General features: G+C 47.0%; 11 protein-coding genes across 11 annotated transcripts; 3 read left to right on the top strand and 8 right to left on the bottom strand.

The window, feature by feature from the left end:
- Positions 1-561: 561 nt before the first annotated feature.
- PHATRDRAFT_34899 (predicted protein) lies at positions 562-1,740 on the bottom strand (the record flags this gene model as incomplete). The annotated part of the gene is made up of 1 exon (XM_002179219.1): positions 562-1,740. One exon carries the CDS (start codon positions 1,738-1,740, stop codon positions 562-564), a length of 1,179 nt encoding a protein of 392 aa, XP_002179255.1.
- Positions 1,741-2,384: 644 nt separating this feature from the next.
- On the bottom strand, positions 2,385-3,236 carry PHATRDRAFT_34898 (predicted protein; the record flags this gene model as incomplete). The annotated part of the gene is made up of 2 exons (XM_002179218.1): positions 2,385-2,639; positions 2,718-3,236. The coding sequence occupies 2 exons, from the start codon at positions 3,234-3,236 to the stop codon at positions 2,385-2,387; spliced, it is 774 nt and encodes a 257-aa protein (XP_002179254.1).
- Positions 3,237-4,377: 1,141 nt separating this feature from the next.
- On the bottom strand, positions 4,378-5,359 carry PHATRDRAFT_45252 (predicted protein; the record flags this gene model as incomplete). The annotated part of the gene is made up of 2 exons (XM_002179217.1): positions 4,752-5,359; positions 4,378-4,659 (listed from the first exon to the last, which is right to left on the bottom strand). Exons 1-2 carry the CDS (start codon positions 5,301-5,303, stop codon positions 4,378-4,380), a joined length of 834 nt encoding a protein of 277 aa, XP_002179253.1. The 5' UTR covers positions 5,304-5,359.
- A 549-nt stretch (positions 5,360-5,908) lies between these two features.
- PHATRDRAFT_34896 (predicted protein) lies at positions 5,909-6,699 on the top strand (the record flags this gene model as incomplete). The annotated part of the gene is made up of 2 exons (XM_002179433.1): positions 5,909-6,366; positions 6,477-6,699. 2 exons carry the CDS (start codon positions 5,909-5,911, stop codon positions 6,697-6,699), a joined length of 681 nt encoding a protein of 226 aa, XP_002179469.1.
- A 134-nt stretch (positions 6,700-6,833) lies between these two features.
- On the bottom strand, positions 6,834-9,043 carry PHATRDRAFT_45251 (predicted protein; the record flags this gene model as incomplete). Its single annotated transcript, XM_002179216.1, has 3 exons — positions 8,798-9,043; positions 6,882-8,708; positions 6,834-6,853 (listed from the first exon to the last, which is right to left on the bottom strand). Exons 1-3 carry the CDS (start codon positions 8,919-8,921, stop codon positions 6,834-6,836), a joined length of 1,971 nt encoding a protein of 656 aa, XP_002179252.1. The 5' UTR covers positions 8,922-9,043.
- A 559-nt stretch (positions 9,044-9,602) lies between these two features.
- PHATRDRAFT_34894 (predicted protein) lies at positions 9,603-10,094 on the bottom strand (the record flags this gene model as incomplete). Its single annotated transcript, XM_002179215.1, has 1 exon — positions 9,603-10,094. The coding sequence occupies one exon, from the start codon at positions 10,092-10,094 to the stop codon at positions 9,603-9,605; it is 492 nt and encodes a 163-aa protein (XP_002179251.1).
- Positions 10,095-10,537: 443 nt separating this feature from the next.
- On the top strand, positions 10,538-12,841 carry PHATRDRAFT_45250 (predicted protein; the record flags this gene model as incomplete). The annotated part of the gene is made up of 2 exons (XM_002179432.1): positions 10,538-12,681; positions 12,708-12,841. Exons 1-2 carry the CDS (start codon positions 10,584-10,586, stop codon positions 12,839-12,841), a joined length of 2,232 nt encoding a protein of 743 aa, XP_002179468.1. The 5' UTR covers positions 10,538-10,583.
- Positions 12,821-17,491, bottom strand: PHATRDRAFT_45249 (predicted protein; the record flags this gene model as incomplete). The annotated part of the gene is made up of 1 exon (XM_002179214.1): positions 12,821-17,491. One exon carries the CDS (start codon positions 17,489-17,491, stop codon positions 13,226-13,228), a length of 4,266 nt encoding a protein of 1,421 aa, XP_002179250.1. The 3' UTR covers positions 12,821-13,225.
- Positions 17,492-18,224: 733 nt separating this feature from the next.
- Positions 18,225-19,016, top strand: PHATRDRAFT_34891 (predicted protein; the record flags this gene model as incomplete). Its single annotated transcript, XM_002179431.1, has 1 exon — positions 18,225-19,016. The coding sequence occupies one exon, from the start codon at positions 18,225-18,227 to the stop codon at positions 19,014-19,016; it is 792 nt and encodes a 263-aa protein (XP_002179467.1).
- A 1,629-nt stretch (positions 19,017-20,645) lies between these two features.
- PHATRDRAFT_11608 (predicted protein) lies at positions 20,646-20,873 on the bottom strand (the record flags this gene model as incomplete). Its single annotated transcript, XM_002179213.1, has 1 exon — positions 20,646-20,873. A coding segment is annotated over one exon (228 nt), but the record flags the coding sequence as incomplete, so codon positions are not given.
- A 357-nt stretch (positions 20,874-21,230) lies between these two features.
- On the bottom strand, positions 21,231-21,470 carry PHATRDRAFT_7621 (predicted protein; the record flags this gene model as incomplete). Its single annotated transcript, XM_002179212.1, has 1 exon — positions 21,231-21,470. A coding segment is annotated over one exon (240 nt), but the record flags the coding sequence as incomplete, so codon positions are not given.
- Between the last annotated feature and the right edge of the window lie 569 nt (positions 21,471-22,039).

Here is a 22,039-nt window from a genome sequence, read left to right as displayed (position 1 = left end):
AGCTGCATTTCGGGGCGGAGTGGGCTTCATTTTACTCTATCAATCAGCACTCTATTCATTACCTTGGTTGCGTCTGTCAAAATTTGTCTCGGCAGCCCTTGGAGCGTTCTTGTTTAACGCAAACTTGCCTCGCCCTCCACTAGCTCGCATTTACAGAGCAAATTTACTAGCTGGATACAAAGGCGGCACGAGGCTCATATTTCGGGACGCTGCGCCAGGTATAGAAGTCGTATTTGAAGTGAGTGAAGCACTTGATCCACATTACACACGAGTAGATAATGACTTGCATGTAACAGTTGCTCTGACACCAGACGAGGCCACGGAAGGATGCACTGTAGAGATTGCGTCGTTGGACCCGTCGGAACCAGCGATGGAACTAGAATTTTCGGGCTCAGTCAGCAACGGTCAAATTGTCACAATTTCTGGCAGGGGGTGGCCTATGCGAAAGTCTAATAGTGCGGGAGATCTTCTCGTCCATGTGCAAATATGTCGTCGTAAGCAAAGGCGTCAAAGCCGAAGGCAATTCCTTCAGAAACACTGAGCTGCTCCTTGTGAGGATATTTAACGTGATTGGGTAAATCGAGACGCTCTCTTTTTCGAAGCTTTGTGATCTTCGTAAGGCTGGTAGCTCTCGGAGCACTGAGGTTCAGTCAAATTGTTCACAAATTCAGCCTGATTTTGTCGTTGCTGGGCAAACCGAGACACTCGTGACGGGGCGCTCTGAGGTGGAGCAGGTTTGGGGCTAGATGACGCTTTGGGTCGTTCACGCACCATATTGGACAAAACACTTTCATCAAATGATTGAGTTTGAGAAGCTGGCTTTCGAATTTCGTTGACGGATCGGTGTCCAACTCGGGGAATTTCTTGGACTTGGTTGTCGGATCCAAATGCCACTCTGCGGCCTGTTTGCTCCGTTCCTGGCGCCGAGGATTGCAATTGCTGGGAAACAGGTGGCGCCTGTATAGTTTTAGTAATTTCAGCTGGAGTAGATGTTCTATTCAAAAAGCCTTTGCCCCATCCCTTGCTTTGTAGCTTTTTTGAACTCTTTCGATTTTTCGCACCTTCTTTTTCAGCTTGCTCTTCAAGCCTCGTTAATTCTTCTAGCCGCTTGGATAGTGCGTCAAAATCGTCGTCCGAAAGCTTCTTCTTTGGTTGAATATCTTCTGGTATCGTTTCGTTATATTCGTGGTCTTCTGCACGTGCAACCTTCTCTTCCGACGATGGGCCGAGAGCACCAACATCTCCGTTTGCCTGATCTTCCAGGTATTCTAATTGCTTTGTCACATTGATCGCTTCACCATGGACATTCCCAGATGCGTCGTATTCTTCACGAATTTCGAAGTAAGGAAGATCACCAGCAAGCTTGAAATGTGTGGACGGGAGAGGGTAACGCTCATCCTGTGTCATCTGCTTCGGAGATGGCAGCACAGTCTTTTTCAAAGAGGACTTCAATACTGGTTTCTTCTCCTTTTGCTCATCAATTTCTCGCTGAATAATCTCCAACGCTTCCTCTCTGCTGATTTGCTTCTTTTCATTGTCCCCAGTTCGGAAAAGCACTTGTTCGCGTCCTTTGGAGTCCGTAATAGGTTGCAACACCCCAGGCATAAAGGCTTGGCGGCCCAGCGGAATAAGAATTTCTCGATTTGTTAGCGGGCGCCGAAGAACATCGGTGACATCACGCAGCTGATCCAGCGATAGCTTAGAAAATTTACCGCTCGCTTGACTTTGGCTCTGATCCATGGTAGTGTCAATGGGGTTTCTTTCTCCTTTGCTCCTTCAATTTCCATCAATGATGCATACTTGATGTATGAGGTGGGTTGGGAAATTTTTGTTTGGTGGCTTTGGACCACCACCACGCAAGACAATGATCGAAACCCTCATCAAAATGAATTTTTACTTTAGGGGTATACTTTTCCCAGGTAACTAACTGTATCAACAGTAACAAAAGAGAGCCTATCTGTGAATAGCACATATCAAGAGAGTAAAGCAAACCGAAAGGAAAAGAGCGTGCGCTCTGTTGAATCGTAATGCTAGTGCTTCCATCTACCATACGTGCGTCTGTATGATATTGTGTTTGACGGAATTATGGCTTTCTACAGGAGATGCAACCAACGCCTTCCTTTTGGCCAAGAATCCTTTGCAATGGCGAAAAATCGGGTGACATTTGTTTGATCGATAGTCATAGAGAATCAAAAACACAAGTTGCGATTAAGAAAGACCCCCATACGCCTTCTGAGTAAAACGCTTGTAGTTTATCGACTTGTTTTGCAGATCATCCAAAAGCTACGTTGATTCATTGTCCCTACATTTTAGGAGACTAGAACGATTCTCCTTCAACTGACTTTTGTGACCAAATGATTCCATCGGTATTGTTCCCCGTCTGCTCAGTCAAGTTGCGCAGACATGGTACGCTTTCGTTTCGAGATGTGGAGAAGACTCTCGTCGTCTACCGTTACCGTTGCGGTTCCAAATTGTCGATCACCAGCATCACCTAAACCCGGCAATATGATTCCTTCTTCCGAAATTTCCTCCTCTACAGTGCCAACACTGACGTAGATGTCCGGGTGGGCGTCCATCAGTTGCTGAAGGCCAGCCCGGCTCGCCATAACGGAGATTATATTGATTTGCGGAACTCCCCACTAGGAGACGGGCATACAACATATGTAAGTGTATTATCCTTGGATGTATGCGGTTAATATTTTCATTCTTCAACTTACCTTTTTGAGGATACTGATCAAACTCATGACGGTACTGGACGTTGCAATGACAGGATCCAGAATATACGCAACATCCGCATGGCATGTCCGGGGCAAACGGTTGAAGTATTGTACCGGGTTTTGTCCCAAAACTTTGTACATCCCGATGTGATGAATCGCTGCATTTGGCAGCAGCTCTAGCATCGAATCCACCATACCGAGACCCGACCGCAAGATTGGAATCAAAGCTACGTGTTCCACCAGTTTGCTTCCCTGATATTCCACATGCTCTTCTTTCCCGCCTTTTTCTTTGGGCGGTACTGGGACCGTAATGGCGACGGGCTGGGTCGTCAAGCGTGAGGTCGCTTCATAGCCCAAATGGTATGTCACTTCACGCAAGACAGCACGGAAAGTGTGCGAAGTCGTGGCCGATGACCGGAGAATCGTGACCTTGTGCGATAGAACGGGATGCGATGAAATATGCACGTTCGGACCGAAATCCAAATCTTTCAATTTTCCATTTGTTCTCTCGGTAGTCATGGTCAAACAGAATAGCTTTTTAGCGTCAACAAAAGTGTGCAGAAGGTTTGATCGAGAGGTACTCGGATAAGATATTGTTAGTGTGTTTTTCGCCTTTTTTCACAGTCAATCCAGACACCAGCAGTCGGATGAGTCGATTCCCCACCTGGCATAGTTGTGTTTTTTCAGTTAAGCGTCAAAAGCCTGCTGGTCAATCCTTTGATGTTCACAGTCTTCCATCGCAAAAAGACAAAGGAAAGTTCAACTCTCTATTGATCACAGCAACCTTGAGGAGCTTCCTCCGAAGATCAGGTAAATTAAAGAGAAACAGACATGCAGTCAAAGTTGCCGATCACCGAATGGAAGGTGTACAGACGTCCCCGTCTAACATCCATTTCAGAAATCAAGGTTTACAGGGAGCCGACAACGAGAAGTCCCCGCTCTATCCGCTCGGAGTCTCGCGTTCGATCCGAAATACCACTCTAGAGAGGTGTCACGAAGTCTCCGAGAGCAAGAAACTGATACAATTTTAGCATACTCGACGCGCAGATGAAAAAAGATAGGACTTGGAAGGTAAGTATATGACTGACCTAGCTTTGAATTATGCAGTTTGGTCGAAGGTCTAACAGTATCCTGGTCAGGTTAAGCCACTAGCGTCAAATGGTTCGGCGGAACCGATCGAACTAAAGGATAATAGTGATATGCATATGCTGTAATCTGACATGGCAGCAAAGCAGGAAGGAAAGCAGCCCTCGATGGGTTGACGAGTGCAGTGGTGAACCTAAAAAAGGCCGCAACAAATCTACAAATCCGAACAACTCAGCAACACATTTTAATGCAAGCGAGAAAAGCTATGTTTTCTTGGCTATTTATCAAGCCCAAACAGTATGGTCTGATGGAATCCAAAGATACATCAGGTCTTGAGAAGCCAGAACAAATATTTGCAGTAAGGAGTGGTACTGTTGAGCCTAAGCATGGTAGACTGATGGTTTCTTATGCCTAGACTGAAGCAACCGGTTCTAAATTTGTGTTGTAGAGTGCAGGAGATAAGGGGCGTAGTCCCATTGGAGAATGTAGTATGGTTTTGGAGCGATTCCGTTTCTTTACATAGCTTATACAATACGTTTTTGGCTGGGAGGGGGTGCACGTTCTTCTAGAGAAATCACGCTGTAGCAGTTGGTTCGGCAAAGTCTTCTGGCAAAGGACAGCTTCCACGGATATAGTGCTCCAATGTTTTCGCAAATTCGGGAACAAACTTGCGTGTTAACCGTACCTCTTCGACGAGTCCAGCCGTTGGGTGGTAAATATGTCCAAACGGCAACGAAGGCACACCTAGGCCCTGGTGTAACGACGCGTTGTCGTTCGTGACGGGAACATCGACAAAGATAGTATTTGGATTTTTGACGGCCATGTGATAAAAATGCGGGGCGACAGCTTTGCAAGCCTAACGAGAGCCAGGAGAAGCAAACAAGCGTGAGCAGCAGTTGCTTCGAGCGTCTTTCGCGTATACCTTCCATGGGCATAAAATTCACGTACCTTACACCAAGGTGCGTAAAACCGTACCGCTACCATTTTTTCCGGTTCATCCGCCACAACTTTCTTGTAATCTTGCAAAGATTCCACTGTCAGAACATTGGAGGGCAACTTGCGGGTGTTCGGAGCAGTCGGTGCCACCGTCGAAGATCTTCTCACAACATCCTTTCCTCCCAATACGAGATCCCGCATCCGCCTTTCGAAACTCTGCGTCATACGACTGGCTCCACTGATAGGTAAGGGTGCACTCAACGCTCCCGCATAAGCGGACTTCGCACTGGAAGAGCGGGACGGCAGCTCGTCTTTGCGCGGCTTCCCGCTCCCGGAGCCACTGGTGCTACCGCTACGCGATGGGGACGTATCCCGCGGAAACCTACTGTCGTAGATCTTTCTAACGGACGATTTTACCGGAGGTTTGTAATCCATTTGCAGCGTAAAGGCTGCAGTGAAAGTTGTGGCAGTGCACAGGAGAGCTAGAACCTTCCAACACAGCCAGGTTGATGATCTCGTCGGCGGTCCACCATTGCTACTCGTACTTCTCATCCTTCTTTGCATGGCTAGAATAACGACAGTTGCTCACAATCAACAATGAAGTCGAAGACAATAAGTCTTTGGATGATACCTTGGAAGGAATAATTCTGGTTCTATTCCGGCCTGAAAGAGCTCCTGACTGTATCGGGTGATGATATTGTTCGGGAGACTAATTCGTGTGCCGAAAGTGCGGCGTGGCCTTTATGTCCGTGTGGGACCGGAACCGCCCGATTCAAACGGAGTGATGATGTAGGCAATGATGTTTCGGATCGGCCAACCAGAATCTTACGATCGGAGGTGCAACGTTGAACGTCAGAAGCCGAAAGCTCCAACGTCACCAACGAAATCCTGGAAACAACAATATTCAATAAATTATCCGATTCCGGACTCCCTGTTCTTTGTTGTGACGTCATACCCAATGCAAGATTGAAAGATCCTGGATCTGACAGTGAACAACGTGAAACGAAACAGTCGACAATCGTAACAATCAACATTTCGATTGCTACGGCGATTGTCTCCGTCCGTGAGCATCGATTTCGCTTCCGTTTTGGCAGTCATTGGATAGCATCAACAAACAACGAGCAAAAGAAACTCTCCATTGGTGGAGTAGTTTGGACATTATCCGAATCATGTCTGCCCAAGCCTTTTGGGATGTGGCGGCTCCGTTGATTGCCGTCACGGAAAAGCATCCGTTTCTCGTTGCCATGGTCGACGGCAGTCTCGACATGGACAGCTTTCAATACTACGTTGTACAGGATGCCCTCTACTTGCACGACTTTGCCTACGCACTGCGGCGTCTCGGCGACAATGATGGTATTTCCCGACAAGACTCCGAGCGACTGCACGCTTTTGCCAAGGGTGCGGAAGAAGCCGAACTTAGTCTACACAATTCATTTTTCAAGGAATGGAACATTTCTGACGATGGCGTAGAGCAAATGCCCCATTCCTTGCTCTACACTTCCTACATGAAACAAGTGGTTGCCACACGACCTCACGCCGAAGGCCTGGCAGTTCTGTTGCCTTGCTTTTGGGTCTATATGCACGTTGGACAGTGCATGCTCAAGCTGCGCCAAGAGCTCGGTGACAGGTACGTGATTGGAGTTGTATTGACGACAAGTACGAGCAAATTGTGCCGTATCTGGTTTTGTCTGACTGCATCGAATCATTCACTGACTTTCCCTTTTTCCCGGCGTATAGCGTCCAAAGACCTCCGCAATTCGATGCCTGGATCGACATGTACGGTGGGGAGGATTTTGAACACGAGGTGAAAGATTACATTGCCATGAATAACAAGGCCTGCCAAAGTGCCGACGCCGAAACGTTGAAGAATATGGAGAAGCATTTTCTTACTTGCTGCAAACTAGAGCACATGTTTTGGGATCAAGCACAAGAACAAATGCAATGGCCGGTGATTGCCTAGACTCTCACTCTGGAATGGTCTTGCCGGGGCCGGGGCCGGGCCGTACGAAGGTTATTCAATCTGTAAGGGCTGATCGTTTTCGAATTTCTCGCTAGTTTAATTCTCAGCGGCTATCTCTTTCGAGCTGCCGACATTCAATTCGCTTTGATATTCGCTAGATGTGGGTCGCTTCATTAGCTCACGGAGTGCTATAGTAGCATACGCGGACGGTGGTAGAGTAAATCGAATAATCATGGCCAGCAGTGCAGTAGCAGATGCCTTTTCGGAGGTCAGCGAGGCCTTGATCTCAATACCATCTAGCATCATTAAATCGGTTTGTAGTAACGGCTGATGAGGATCGGTGTACTCGAGCACTTGAAAATCCACATCCGCAGGACGACAGATCATCTTACGGTAGTCTCCCGCGCTATTAAAATCACGGTCTTCCATTTTCACCATCATTTCGCGAGTAAGTCCCTTGTCTAGTAGGATTGTATCGAAAAGATCCGCTGACGCGTTGGCCGGATCGCGCGTTTTTGATCCGATCAGCGGTACCACAACGTCCGTAAGCGTGTATTTATTTGCGGAAATATCCTCTCCTGAGACCACCAAAATTTCAGGAATGCCTTCCCCATCAATACTGTTGGGGTCCGCCAGCACCAAATCTCCTTCCAACACTTTGCCCCCAAACGTTTCAATACGATTTGAGACGACGTGATTCCACAAATAGCTTTGCACCGCATGGATAAACATCATGCGCATTGTTTTGTTAATACAAGAAAAAGCTTTCTCATAGTTCAAAGGATCGCGAGCTAGGCTATTCACAATGGCCATTTCGCTGTGCATGAATCTATTGAACTGTCGGGATAACTTCTGCGCGCATTCTTTTTCGGCACTTGCCCTATCGCTATTGTGAGAGAACCGATCTTTCCACATGGCTCGTGCCTCGGCAATATTTGGCCTCTCGTCAGGCTTCGGTGACATGATGATGTCAATCGCACCTTCATAGTCGCCTTTCAAAATGGCGATACCAGTCAAATGTGTATCGTGATACTTGCCAAATCGCTGCACACCAAAGTAGTTTATAAATCCATTGTCCTTTAGCGCTTGGGCAGCACTTTCCAAAGAAGATCCAATATTTTTCGTTTCGGACCCTAATTCTATGTTTCGTAGAGCAATATCAAATCGGTTTCCTTTCAACCGACCCAATCTCAGTTCATTGGCAACGTACTCAAAGTTACCCACCCTTATGATACCGACACCTCCGTTGCGCGTATGGCCGCCCCCTTGCCCGGGGCGATTTAAACCGGCGAGCGCGTGGAGAGATGTTGACGCCGGTACTGTGATGTATTGACTCGTGATTCCACGTTTGTCTTTCATTCCAGCATATCCCATTCGTAGCTTAGGACCACCATGTTTAAAGCTACCTCTTCCTCCTCGACCGCGGCCCCGACCACCTCCTGGTGGTTGCACGAATTGCTGAATTTGCCCGACGGCTGCTCCTGTATCCATGTTTTCCTTATATAGCACAAACTGTAGGTATTGCTTATCCGAAGGAGCCTTTTCCCGGGGCATTCGGTTTTGCTGATTCCGCTCAAACTTTCCGTAGTTTGGCATTTTCCTCTCAAAGGATTTGTGCCAAATGCGAATAAGCCCTCTAGTGACTGCATTGCCATCCGAATTCGTTTCGTCGATTGTATCGGCCCGTGCGCAAAAGTTCAGACGAGACCGAATCCATTGATGCAAGTTCCGACGGGTTTCCTTTTCGGCGCAAGGCGGTAGTTTGACAAACATTTTCTCTTCCGAGGGGTTAGCTCTTTGGAGCAGTTCAATAGTCTCGGTGGCCCCCTGCTCGCCAACAAATTCTCTTAATTCAGACTCAAGTTCGCCCCAATTTGGGCTACCGTCATCGTTCAGCTTACGCTTTTTTATCTCAGGTTCTTCCGGCCTGGATTTTTCTTCTTTTACGACACCGTTGCTGGCTTTGGGCTCCACAGATTCCAACTTCGCAATCCGTCCATCGATTCCGACTGAGCAAACGCAAGATTAAAAGGACGAGAGTCAGCGCTAGGGTGCTAGAAACACGGTATTTGAGACAACAACCACGTATATATTTTACCTTCGTGAACGACAAAGTCGGAATAGCGGGCCTTGAGAACCGCCGTAAATCCCGTTAACGCCGGTGACTGGTATGTCAAGATACCTAACTCTCGTTCTGTGGGGTCGACTATCGCCTTTTGCATCTTTGCAGTAGTGCTTAGAGGAGAAGCAGTGTGTAGCGGTCGCAGCCAATTGTGGCTATCGGTGATGAAAGGGTGGGTCCTGAGACGTTATTGATTGTGAGTTGCCGTACCACTCGTAGACCTTTGGTGGAGTGAAATGTGGAGCAGAGTTTGAATGGTTGTGGTCGCCAGGTTGTCCAAGATTCAAGTAATTACACTTGTTAACTGTAAAATCTCTTATTTGGGCTCTCTACCTGTCACGTCGCGGTACATTCACGAACTTCGACCTTATGACGAGTCACAGTCTTGGTTGGATGACGAGTGTGTTCTACTCCAAAAATAGTGATCATATTTAATTGTAAGATCGTAACCCTTTTTGTACTTGCACAACTAATTCCGACCTATGATCTTTTCTGGCAGAGGTCGGTTCCTTATCTAGTTCGTGTAGCATTTCTCCCGTCTCTATTAATACGAATGAGGCCTGACTGGACTTTTTACATGTGACCACTATCAAAGAGACAAATCTTGGGTTGACATCTGCCTCGAGAAACTGTTCGAGAGGCACTATTTGTGAAGTCGGCGAGTTGAGCATGTGAATGAATGCACTCCATCATCAAGACGCCGCTGTGTTTCATCAGAGCGCCGCATGACACCACGCTACATCAGAACCGAATGTGCCAATACTAAGTGGCATACACATGTTCACCCTTCAGCCCGCCATTCGCCACGGGTACAGACAAAGGATACTTCCCGATCACAGGATGGCAACAGTGGGTGGGTAAAGAAGAAGACGGCCTTGCAGACTTGATCACCTTCAATCTTGTGTACATTTTTCCCAGCGGCCAACGCGGCAATTTCCGACGCCAAGTTGGTCCACTGAGAGGCAGCTTCGGGGGCCGTTGTCAAGTCCTGCAAGTAGGCATTGGCGTCGTCGGCTGACAAATCGAGAGGGACAAAATTCTGAACAAAACCGGAACGGTCGTCGACTAAAGCGAGCGAAGTGAGTTGGTCCAGTTTTGCTTGGAGTGTGGCGGAGGAGGACTGGAGACAGTTCAACTCTTCTTCAGATGGACCATCGGAAGGATACGTAAGTGGGTAGGCAGCGGCGGCCAAAGACGTCGCTGGTGCTGTTGCTGCTACCCTCACTGCTGCTGATGCCGGCTGCTTGGAAACTTTACGGCTCTTTTTCCCCATTTTGCCCGAAGCCAATTGAATGCAGCAGATTTTCCTCCCAGTAATTTGACGGTTTCTATACTCTATTGCACGCTTTTGTTAAACGCAAATCCGACGATCTCGTTTTCGAATCGGTGCGACCCGAAGAACATGATCATAAAATATGTATGGACGATCGGTTTGTTGGCTTGGCCTCTCGAGCACCATTGTCTGTTCAACTAACTGTACATTCAACAATCAATCGGAATCGGAATCTAGAATCTAACATGTTTACGTGTATGTGCTTCTAGAAGAGAATTTTGAATTTCAAATGTCTTTCTCATACGTGGCGGTCTGGTCTCGCATGCGTTCGTCGACGTTCGACAATCAAGGAGCCTTTGAGCTGCGCCACTCACGTGACACCTTTCGACGGACATCGAACAAACAGTAACGATTTCCGACAGTTCTCGCCACAGACGAAAACGAGAAAAAGAACCATCAAAGAACAAGCTATCTGTAAATGCGCGTACCATGAAGAGACTGCGGGGGAAGAGAATAACTTTACTGCTTGCCAGTGTGATTCCTTTGCTTGCGGTTGACGATGTTCCAATGTGGCAGTCCACGAGGGACTCCGATGAGGAACATCCTGCTGATCAGGAGAAGGAACTGTCTTGTAGGGAACAAACCCAAATCGACCGTGGAACAAAGCAATTCCGCGAACCGTTGCACAGACCTAACGGCGACCGGGACTCTGCACTGCTGCGGCAGTCACTAAATCCGGATATTTTATTTGAAGGAAGCGAATTCGGTCAACACTACAACATTGTAGTGCCGTTTCGGATGGGATATCCCCATAAACTTGTAGGATCATACGTTGAAAATCGTTACAGGCCACCAGAAAACGATACGTCATTGACCTCTATTAGCACCAGATTGCGAATGGACGTGGTCCGCGATAAATTTGTGTCAAAAGACGAAAAAAGCGCGGCAGAAATTGGTGTTGTAGAAAGGAGTAGAGAGACAATAAAGAATGAGAAAGTATCCGCATATATCGATGACTCGCGGGCTGGCGAAGATCTCCCAGGACCAGAAACGATGCATGCCTCTTCGGGTGACTCCAAAGGTGATAAATTTTCTGAAGAGGACGGACTGAAACGTGTCTTGGTAGACTATGCCAGCAAATCTGCTGGTGCTTTAATTTTGGAGAAATCGTCGAGTTGGAACGGGATTTCCAACGTCCTGAACGGTGACAAGGACAAGTACGCAATTATTCCCTGTGAAGAGCCCCAAAAGTCCGTCGTCATTGGACTCTCCGAAGACATTCTTGTGAAACAAATAGTACTTTCCTATTATGAACGATACAGTTCGCATATTGGAACCTTTCAAGTGATGGGTTCGCCCCAGACAATGGGTAATTGGGTTGATTTGGGTACATACACATCACCACGAGGGAATGGCAAACACGCATTTGATTTACACGAGCCGTCTTGGGCACGGTATTTGAAGTTTCGATTTGTATCGCATTACGGAGATGAGCATTACTGCACCGTGAGTCAGATCAGCGTCCATGGGAGTACCATGTTGCAAGGTTTTCACGAGCAATGGGCCGAAACGGTTGAAGAGCAGCCAAACGACAAAAACGAGAGGGACGTAGACGTATCAGGGTCGAAAATAGATCCTACGTTTTCGGCTACGGATCAAGAAAATGGCAATGACGGCAGCGTCCAAGGGACTGTATCCACTATTGGACAATGCTACACCAGATTGGATGCTGTATGTCAGATGGATTACAGTTTTGAACGGAGTGCATTTTTGTTCGCATCCGGTAGGAGCTCTACACCTGACTTTGATTTATTGAGTGCGCTTTCATCCGCGTCCTTTTGTCAACTTGGCAGGCAATCGGCAAGAACAAATTATTCTCATTTTGTTGAGCTAGGCCGTCGTGCGCTTACCATCTCTCCGAAACGTGGTCGTAGTACCAAGAGTAAATTTGTTGCCGATTTATCCGATCAAGCTTTGTTTCACTCACTTACGGAATCTGTTGTTGTTAAACACATTCAGAGTCTCATCTCTCGAACGACAGGGATAGACATACATGTGGAACGTTTTGGTGTATTGGCAACAGTTGATAGGACACCCGACAGAATTTCTGTCGACGATTCGAATCCCCCTGCAACTGTTTCATCAGCTTCTGGGGTGATCGCCGGCACCAAGCTGGTTACGTCTGAAGTCGAAGCCATTGAGCGTATCACGGATGAGATTGAATCTCAGCCGTTATTGCAAGCCATTCAACAGATGGAAGAAAAGATTCCTTTCGATACCGCGTTTCATGCATCTGGATTTTCATGGAGCAAGATATTGGAACAGCTTCCTAGCGCAGCTTGTCTGGAAAAACTCGATTTCGCTGATTTTAGATCCGGCAAAAAATTGAACTTGCGCAATGGGGGGCCGGGGTCGCACGGCAACGCCCAAGGCGGAGGTGGTATGGAGCCAATCTTTAAAAAGTTCACTGACGAGATAAAAGCGCTGCAGACTAGTGTTTCGATTCATGATCAATTTTCCAAGGCACTGGCCTCTTGTTACCAACAAGTATTCCTGGAATTATTGGTGGAAATGGATGTCAAACGCAGTGACATTGATAACCGGATTTTCCAGTTGGAGAGGAAAATGCAGAGTGGTTTATTTTTTTTCTCTGCAGTATCTCAATGGATGTCTCCAATTATTGGTGGTGTTGTAACGATTTCAAAGCTACCGATATCGCTTTCTTTCCAAAACCGCACAATCATTGACTTTATGATCGGAACACTGTGCATGATTAGTTTTATATCAATTCTGTTCATTTCGATCCAGAGAAAATACACAGGATTCCTCCGTAAGCGAACCAGGAAAGGATTGGAACGCGACACGTCGTGCTCAAAAGAGATAGTGTCTCCAAAGTGCCCACAACTTCTTGATCATTGGGACAAAACAGTCAACACTGGTGCACATAGCAAGAAGAGCATTGTCACCCCACCTACCAGTCGTGAAGGCTCTCCAACCGGAGAAAGAAAGGTACATCCCTACGCGCCGCAAGTGACCCAATTAGGTGACGTTTTTCCACTGAAGACAACGTAAGAGCAAACGGGCGCGTTTAGTCTACACTTGAGTCTTTTCTTTTTACTAGCGACAACCTTTTATCCAAAATGAGAAAGTATTTGGTTGACGATTGGACTGCATTCGGGGTTTCGTAAGGAAACCTTGGCTACGAGCTCGCGGATGTCGTCCGCACTTCCAAGTACGACAGCTACATTGTCCACAGATAGTGTAAGGTTTCGAAGAGAGTAGCAAGCATGCATCTGCAAATCGGCCACTGAAGGAAATCTTCTCATAGCAGATAGTATCGCCCCAACCTCAGTCTCTGATACTAGCATTATCTCATTCGTTCCGGGATCATGTACAAGATTTGATATTGCTCTGCATCCTTCTTTTTGAACTCCACTTTTGTTGAAATGAGCCCACATGGCAAAAACTATTGCATCCAATCCACCGGCATTGCGAAGCAAAACTTTACTGGTTGAATCACCTGCCAGTGCGCATAGACACCCGCAGCCTTGCTTTTGCACTCGTTCATATTCGATCAGGGCCATCATGCAGTTGACCACAAGATTGATGCCGTCAGCATTCGCAACTCGTATCTGATTTTCGTCAAGAACTGCCAAACTCCACAACGTTGCAAGCCCACGTTCAACAACGGACGGTAACCGAATATGTTCCCTAAGTACTGAAACGACAGCTTCGACTCCTCCAGCTTCAGCAATGCGTGCCTTCTCATCCGGACCGCGCATAGATATATTTTGTAAAATTCCCAATCCTGTTTCTTGTAAAAGCGCTGACTTTAAGTGACCAGTCATAGTCTGTACAATTGCGTCCACGATCCCCGATCCAATGTATGCAGATACTTCAGCGTCAAAGGTCAAATTTAAGAGGGTAGAGCAAGCGAAACCCACTAGTTCGGCATTATCTGGATTCGACGTTATCGCAACAACAACCAGACGGAGACCTCCTTGGGCCACGATCATCACACGTAGCTCTGGATCGATACTCAAATATGAGAAGCATTTACAAGCCTGCAACGTGACATTTACGTTGTCCCCGAATACGGCAAGCGCACTAACCAGCAGCTCGACACCATTGGTTTCAGCGATGCTAAAGTTTACCTCCAAATTCTCCGCAGATGCAAGCAATGCGAGGATTGTGCAACCACGCTCCTGAATTTGCAAATTGCTTTCGTTGTCGACCATAGTATCGATAACTGCGACAACTACACCACCTTGAACGAGAGTATTCTCGTCCACAAGGCAGCAATTCCACAAAACGGCGAGTAGATGTTCAATTGCTTCGGATGCTCCGGGCTTAGTATCGATGATCTTATAAATGACCGATATGACCACTTCAACATCTTGAACCTTCAAAGGGATAGGAGAGCGTACTATAGATGCGAGTACACTAGCTAGAGTGCCAGCTGCAGCGGACTGGATCTCAAGATTAAGCGGTTCCATAAACTTACCCATAAGTCCAATTAAAGACGTCATCATAGCAGACAATTCGGATGGATTCCGATCGGAGTACTTTGAGGTCAGGGCCCAAATTACATAGCACGCCTCTATACAGAGGCTGTCGGAGACGGCACATGTATCAATAGTGTCTGTCATAGCTTTCACCAACCCTTCGACACCAACGCGTGAATTAGGTGTCAAAAGCAGGTTGCGAACACATATGCACGCTAACTCGCTTAAGGAAGGATCAAATGTGCTCCCTTCCACTCCACCAATTGCTGTTTGAATAGCATGTATAGGAACGTCAATCTGTAGGGCACATTCTGACACCAAAATTGTAGAAACGAGTCGCAGGAGACAAGCCTTCCAGTTGAGATCATTTGTTTCGGCGAGCTCTGCTAAAGCTGTCTGGACAACATCAGCAGATGCGAGCATTTGGCGTGAGTCTTCTGAATTTCTGGCCAGGACTGTCAGAATGCAGCAAATATCAATACGGCAACAAGATTGTGGATCGCGAAGAGATGCAATCATCCTTGGGATACCGACGCTTTCGTTGAGCAGATGCAAGAAATCGTTGTATTTTCTCGATAAAGTATGCAAAGCTTGTGATGCCTGTACTTTATAATGGCTTGCTTGCCCCTCCGTTGTCAACCACCGAAAAATAACATCTAAAGGATAAGCAGTAGGCGACACGCCATCTACCATGGTACTATTTCTCGAGAATCCACACGTCGACACCAATAGATCGACAGAGTCCCTGTGGCTGTCCATAGCACTGCTCAATGCTTGTAAGGATTTCTCCACAAGGCCTGAATCAAACAGCGAGGGATTGGCGGATAGCCGCCATAAGCACCAGCCAGCTCTTGTCAATAGCATCAAATTTTCAGGAAGACGCTCCATAGTCTTCACAATTGCCAAGATTCCATCCGCTTCCTTTAAATTTTCTTGTACTGATTCGCCACCGGTGCTGAGAGCGCAAAGCAGTCGACATCCGGCCTCTTGCAACGTTTCGTCGTCTTTGAACTCTTCCATTTGACGAACAATAGACGGCATGGCAACCGAGGCAGTTTCATACAACGCTCCATCATCCATCTTCAACAACAACATACAGACTAATCGAGATATAAGTTGGAAAAGTTCACTGCTCGTAGACTGCTGTCGTAGCAGCTTTGTGGAGAGAGGAACGAATCCGTCCTGACGCAATTGAAATAAGACTCGCACAGTGGAACTTTCTTCCTTACGACCGAAAAGACGCCACATGAGCTTTGTCGCCCATAGCAGCGCAATTGGCTCGGTAGCATGAAGCTTCATTGCGTTAAGGAGCGTAGAAACGCCGTTGGCTTCAATGATGCTGGAAATATTCTTTTTGATTTGCGCTTGCATTTCCTCCTCGGCAGCTTCAACATCAAGTACCACGTATTGATGTACGAGGTTGTGCAAGCACCGGGATGTCCATTCCAAGATTCCGGCCGAATTTTGATGAAAGTCGAGCAATTCCAAAACAGCTTCAATCACTCCAGTCTTCGCCAAGTCGCTTTTCGTGAAGGGACTACACGCAAGCGTTGTTAACGCACCGAGTGCCCATTCACAAAGTGTTGCATCCTCATGATGCGCTTTCAGGGCATCGACTAGGAGTCCAACGATTCCTGATTCGATCGCCAGGGATTTAAGCGAATCCTCCAGAGTGGTAATTCTCCAGACAGCCCCACACGCGGCATCGGCAATGCTTGGATCAAAAACATACTGGGACAAAATATCTCTTGCAATAATAATTAAGCTTCCGTCCAAATCCACTTCGAGGCCATTTCGCAACACGTGTAGAGCTTGACGGAGTTTTACTGGATCAGCTCGGGCCGCTCTCAAAGTTTCGATGATTGTATGATGAGTCATTTCCTGAGAACCCCCGGTCCAGTCGTCTTCTATCATCTTGCTGTGTGATCTGTTTGAGAGATACTTAGAACGGATGTTGGAAGGAGAGCTTAGATCTAGATCATTACGCGACGAATTCAATCGTACGCTATTGGAAAGACCAGCCGATTTGGCAGGCTTTTGACGGTACTCCGATGCCATCAAATCATCGTTCGCATTTTGGTCGGCACCCACACTTGGTTCGCGGCCACAATTACCATTGTTAGTGCCAATTCCGCATCCAGAAGCAGCACATTTAGTTGACACGTGACTGGCGGAACTTGCAAATGACTCTGCACTGTACAAGGATCGGTCGGAAACAGTCGGACTGAGTTTTCCAATAGTCGATGTCGACGTTTGGCGCATACTGCTTGATTCCGAGTGCAGGCTGGGTATATGGGCTGATGGCCTTTTTCCTTCGATCCAGGGTTGATGCAGATCTTGAGCATGTAGCAGAGGCGCTGATTTTTGGGGTAATGGAGTCTGTGAAGACTGCGCTTCTGAACTCGTACCAGAACCCGTTTTCAAGTTGGAAGATGTTGAATGTTCACTCGTGAATGCGATTGTTGTCGAAGGTCCTGTAGGAATCACTCGTCCATTTTTATTGGTAGCTCGCCCCGCAGCCATAACTGAGCGTGTGGCTTTTTTCAAAAGATGTTTCCCATGCAGAGTAATGCCAGAAGCCACAGCATTGGCCTGTGCCGCTCCACTCACCAACTGCACATTGGCCGGTCGATTTTTGAGATTCCATGACTCCAACACACGTTTAGGGACGGCATTGGGGTTGCAACGAATGCAGGTTCCTTTGTAACAGTTATCGTCCGTCAAGGGACGTTTGAAGGCACCCTGATGCGTTTTCATTCCACAGCGCATGCACAAACCTTTCCTACGAGCAATTTGTTCGCGTTCGTCTGGCGAAAGCAATCGACCCATTTGATCGTAGCGCGGAATCGCGTCCGATCCTTCAATCTGATCAAAGCTACCGAACGAGTCCATACTGCTAAGTTTTTCTTTTCAAAAAGAAAAAGGTCGCACCCGATTCCTTCTCAGACTGTCCAATAAAAGAGTGAAGTGATAAATGCAAAAATCATTGGAAACGCAACACAATCGTTCCTAATCCTTCTTTGTTAATGGACCATTGACCAGGGCACAGCACAAAATCTACTAGCGCACGGTGTCAGATAACGTCAAAAAATTTACTGCTAAAGGCCCAGTGTCGCTGTGAATGCCGTTGTTTCGGAATGGAGGGACTGACAGTGAAGGAAAGAAGACAATTTTGGAAGCGCCTTGACAGTAGTAAATTGGATGACCAGGCAGGATAAGGTATCTCTATATAAATTTGGCACATGTCAGAAATAACGAAGATAAGCTATTTGCATTTTTCAATAGGGCCCATTTCAGCTTTTATTTATGTTTTTTACGTTCTGCAGTGTTTAGCTAACTAGTGTTTGGATGCAAAGCTTTGTCTTGCTTAGCATGCGGGAAGACTTTACAGTTACACCGAAATCATACCTTATTGACAGTAAATCAAGTCCTCGCCACATGTCTCTTTCGATAACCAAATGTATGGTAGTCGTCGGGAAGAGGATAAGAAAGAGTGTGTCATACCTTTTCCTCGCCATTCACAATCTCATCTAACATACAGTTTCCTGCCTTTATTCTCAGAGACAGGTGCTATTCAAACCGCTGACGAGTTCTGGATCTATAACTCTACAACATCTTAACTGCCATGAATATGCAAGAATTGCAAGTTAAAGACGTCGAAAGTAACACCTGCACAGTGGGTGACATTGACTCGGACACAAGGACGCCCTTGACGACTGCAACAGATGGATCGAAATACTTCACCACCAGATTAGCCAGAGTTGAGGATGATATTCCGCTCATTGCCACCATTCTCAATCAAGCCTACAAAGTAGGCGAACAGGGAATTCTTGATGATTCACCAAAGTTTCCCCTGGTACGAGCCAAAGAATCAGAAGTCCGTGACATGATACAAGCACAGCAAATGATCATCTTGCTTGAAAGCCAAACAAGTAGTACCAACAACGACCACAGCTGTACTAAGCTCAAGACAATTTTAGGTTGCGTGAGGGCGTTTGTCGTGGATCATGCTTGCACCGATGACAGGAGACAAAATAGCGACTACACTGGTGAATGGGGTTGCTTGGCAATCGAATTGTCCCACCAAGGCCGTGGACTGGGTCGTATGTTGGTAAACGCTGCCGAACAGCACTTGCACGAACAATCCTGCCGGTTCTTGCGAATCGATCTGCTGGCACCGTCATCTGGCGACCATGCGCATAAGGAGCGCCTACGTACATGGTATACGAAAAGACTAGGTTACAATCTTTCAGTACCCGGGGACTACGCGGCCTCAACTAAAAAATTGTCGGCGAGATCGCTTTTAGCCGGTCGATTCCTTTTAGCTAACGATACCGACTACACGTGTTACAGAAAGCGAATATCCATTGACTGTGAGGTTAAGAACGGGCCAATACACGATAGACATTCGGCCTAATATACACTGACCCATTCATGATTTTCACAATCAGTTAGCGCTGATTATTTACATTCGCCCAGTAACCCATGTGCGAACCACCGACAGCACAAGGCAAACGACGATATTTAAAATAATCTCTGCCACACGATCTTCAGAAGCTGTAACTTCTAGCTTATGAGTAAGACAAGCGATTCTATTAAACATCAGAACACTGCCATACCAGCACATTCGTTTCATAGAAACGTCCCGACAAAGAAGCAGGGGCAGGCCTGCTCTGTCTTTACGACTGGCTCTCTTGCTGTTTATAAATGGTGACTAGGTCTTCATGCTTGTGTGCGCATTGCCCCTTCAAGTCATTGACGTATTTGGCCCACTCCTTGGTGGCGTATGCCAAGTAATTGTCCGTCAGCTCGGTCCATGCCGATACATTAAGGGAGGTCTTCTCTTTAGCGTTTGAAAAAATCAGGTGATTTCGTTTAATGTAGGGATTGAATACAGTCGACTCCATCGGCTCATCAGCCGGCAATACGAACGGATTAACCGTCAATTCGGTAATTGTCGGATCCTGTACACCTATGACATTGGTACCGTTGCATCCGTGATTGATAAAGGTTGGAATACCGGGGTCGACAGAGCTGCTGGCCAAGCCATAAGAGTCCGAAAAGAATCCGTAGGCATACATGTAAATATCGAAGATTTTTAACAAAGAATTGTATTCATTGTCAATGCCCGACATTTTCTTAATCAATTGGAGAGTGAGCAGAAAAACCATCATATCGTGAACACCTTCGTCAAATGCAATGTACGTGTCCTTCGGATGGTCGCCTTCGAAAGAGACTCCTCGCCCTGCACCTGCGATATCCCATTGTCTTTCTTCGAAAGCCGAAATGGGCGCATTCGGAAGATCTGGAATAAATTCGTGGCCTTCTTCGCAAAAGTGTGGCGCGGGGTTGTTCCGACAAAATATTTCCTTCGCAATACGAGACGAGAATTGATAAGTCATCATGGATGCCCCATCAAAGTAAAGGAACGGAGTACTTCCAGACCTAGTTGGAACAGCTCTGCTCCGAATTTCTAGTGTCACCTCCGCTTCGTTAGCGTACCAACGCTCCTTGGTTTCGGATGACTTGAACGCTACCACAAAAAACCATGCACTCATAAAGTTCCCATGGCTTTCGGTGTACTCCCTAATCGATTCAAACTCTGCTTCTTCCAAGTGCTCAATAAATCTGTTAAGGTGTCCACTTTGCGACAAATGACGTCGAGGATTGGATATGAAATCATGCTCTCCAACCTGAGCTACAAAAATACCATGTGGGGTCAATGCGTTGAAAAGTGCGGATGCCATGTCGTCGCTGTTGTATAAATTGTCAGCAAAATCCGTGTTTGTGCTAGAGGCACTGAGCGATCCAAAATCTTGAGTCATTAGGTACTAGTCTCTGTGCGTACAAAATACTTCACCGACATAACTTACAGTGCGTCCATAACGATGACATCGAAGCGACTCTCCTCGTCGACCTTGTCCGGATTTCCAAATCGCTCCACGAACCACACGACGGCATCGGTAAAGACTACTTCGGCCCTAGGGTCGTCAAAGCAGCAGTCAGAAGCACCGGCTATATTGCTACAATCGCTCCACTCTTTCAGAAAAGACCGACTCGCATTAACCATAGCTTCATCAATCTCTAACATTGTCACCATCTCTACCGTGCGGTGCTTTAAAACCTCGCGAAGTGCCGCACCTTCGCCTCCCCCAATGATCGCGACCCGTCGTGGGTTTTGATGCGAAAACATTGCTGGATGAACCAACGATTCGTGGTAGGCTGTTTCTCCAAGCAATCGACTCTGAACGACATTGTCCAGATAGAGAACACGATCTTTACGAAAAAGCTCTGGATGCTGTGACTCGTACGAACCATCGCTAGCAAGCGACCGTTCGTACGCTTCAGCGCTCGCGAAGCGCGTGTTGATGACGTCGTAAATGGAAACATCCTGAAATTCAGTATTTACCGTGGCCACCAACTTCTTTAGCTGCATGCCCCTGTTTCCGAGCATCCAATGCTCCAAATCAGCTGTATCATCTGCTTCGCCGACGCGATCGCGACGGAAGCCTCGCTTCTTGTGCACCCATACGGTACGGGGAGGTTTGGGAGTACCCTCTAGAGGTTTGGGGACTCGGGGAACACCAAACAGTCTTTCCAAAATTGGCACCAATGGCAGCAACGGTTGTGGACCGCACGTGAAGAGGTCCAGTGTAATCACACCTTCAATTGGCCATGTATGGAAGGAGACGTGGCTTTCCAGTAGGACTCCGACACAGCTTACTCCGATAGGTTCAAGTCCATGGCAATGGTAGGACAAAAGAGTCAAACCACTCATTTCAATTACATCCACCATAGCAAAAGCCAATTGATGAGCAGAGTTCAAAAATGAGGCATCGACATTTTCTATATCGACCAACAGATGTTGACCCGTCGGTTGATGATCGTCTTCGAATTCCTTTTCTGTATTTCTGCGATTGAGAGACTCAAAGTTAAGAGTGTTGTTGTTTATCGTCTTCTGTTGCCTTTGAAGCGAATCGGCATCGGCCACTTCGTAAGAAAGAAAGTTTTTGTCTTGTCGGGTCAAAATTTCGTGATGACTGAGAATAACATTCTTGGTCGAATAGCTTTGGCTGGTGTACATGGAATCGGGGAAAGACTTTCCCGCTGGTAGCTTGATCCGTGGAAGGCGCGAGACTTTGCAATTTGCGTCAGATACGGGGTGCGCCGAGTCATCACAGTATTCTTCCGGCAACATCCGGTTTCCCAATCCATGCATGCGGCTCAAACATCCAATGTAATACCCGAAAACGCTGGAGACAAAGATTGCTCCCCACGCGAACGTCATGGATAGTCTGATCTGGTAATGGTTAACATTTTTGATTGTGCGTACGCTTTCGCTGTTGTTTCCACCGATGCTGTTGGTAACGACTGGAACAACCGAGCGGGTTGGGGTTGTTGGAAGCACCATGGTAGAAACTATTATGACTAGTTCGTGGC

This window comes from Phaeodactylum tricornutum, chromosome 6, assembly GCF_000150955.2.
Source record: "Phaeodactylum tricornutum CCAP 1055/1 chromosome 6, whole genome shotgun sequence".
Lineage (NCBI taxonomy): Eukaryota > Bacillariophyta > Bacillariophyceae > Surirellales > Neidiaceae > Phaeodactylum > Phaeodactylum tricornutum.
Note: the sequence above shows the minus strand (reverse complement) of the source record. Positions and strands in the feature narration are given on the sequence as shown.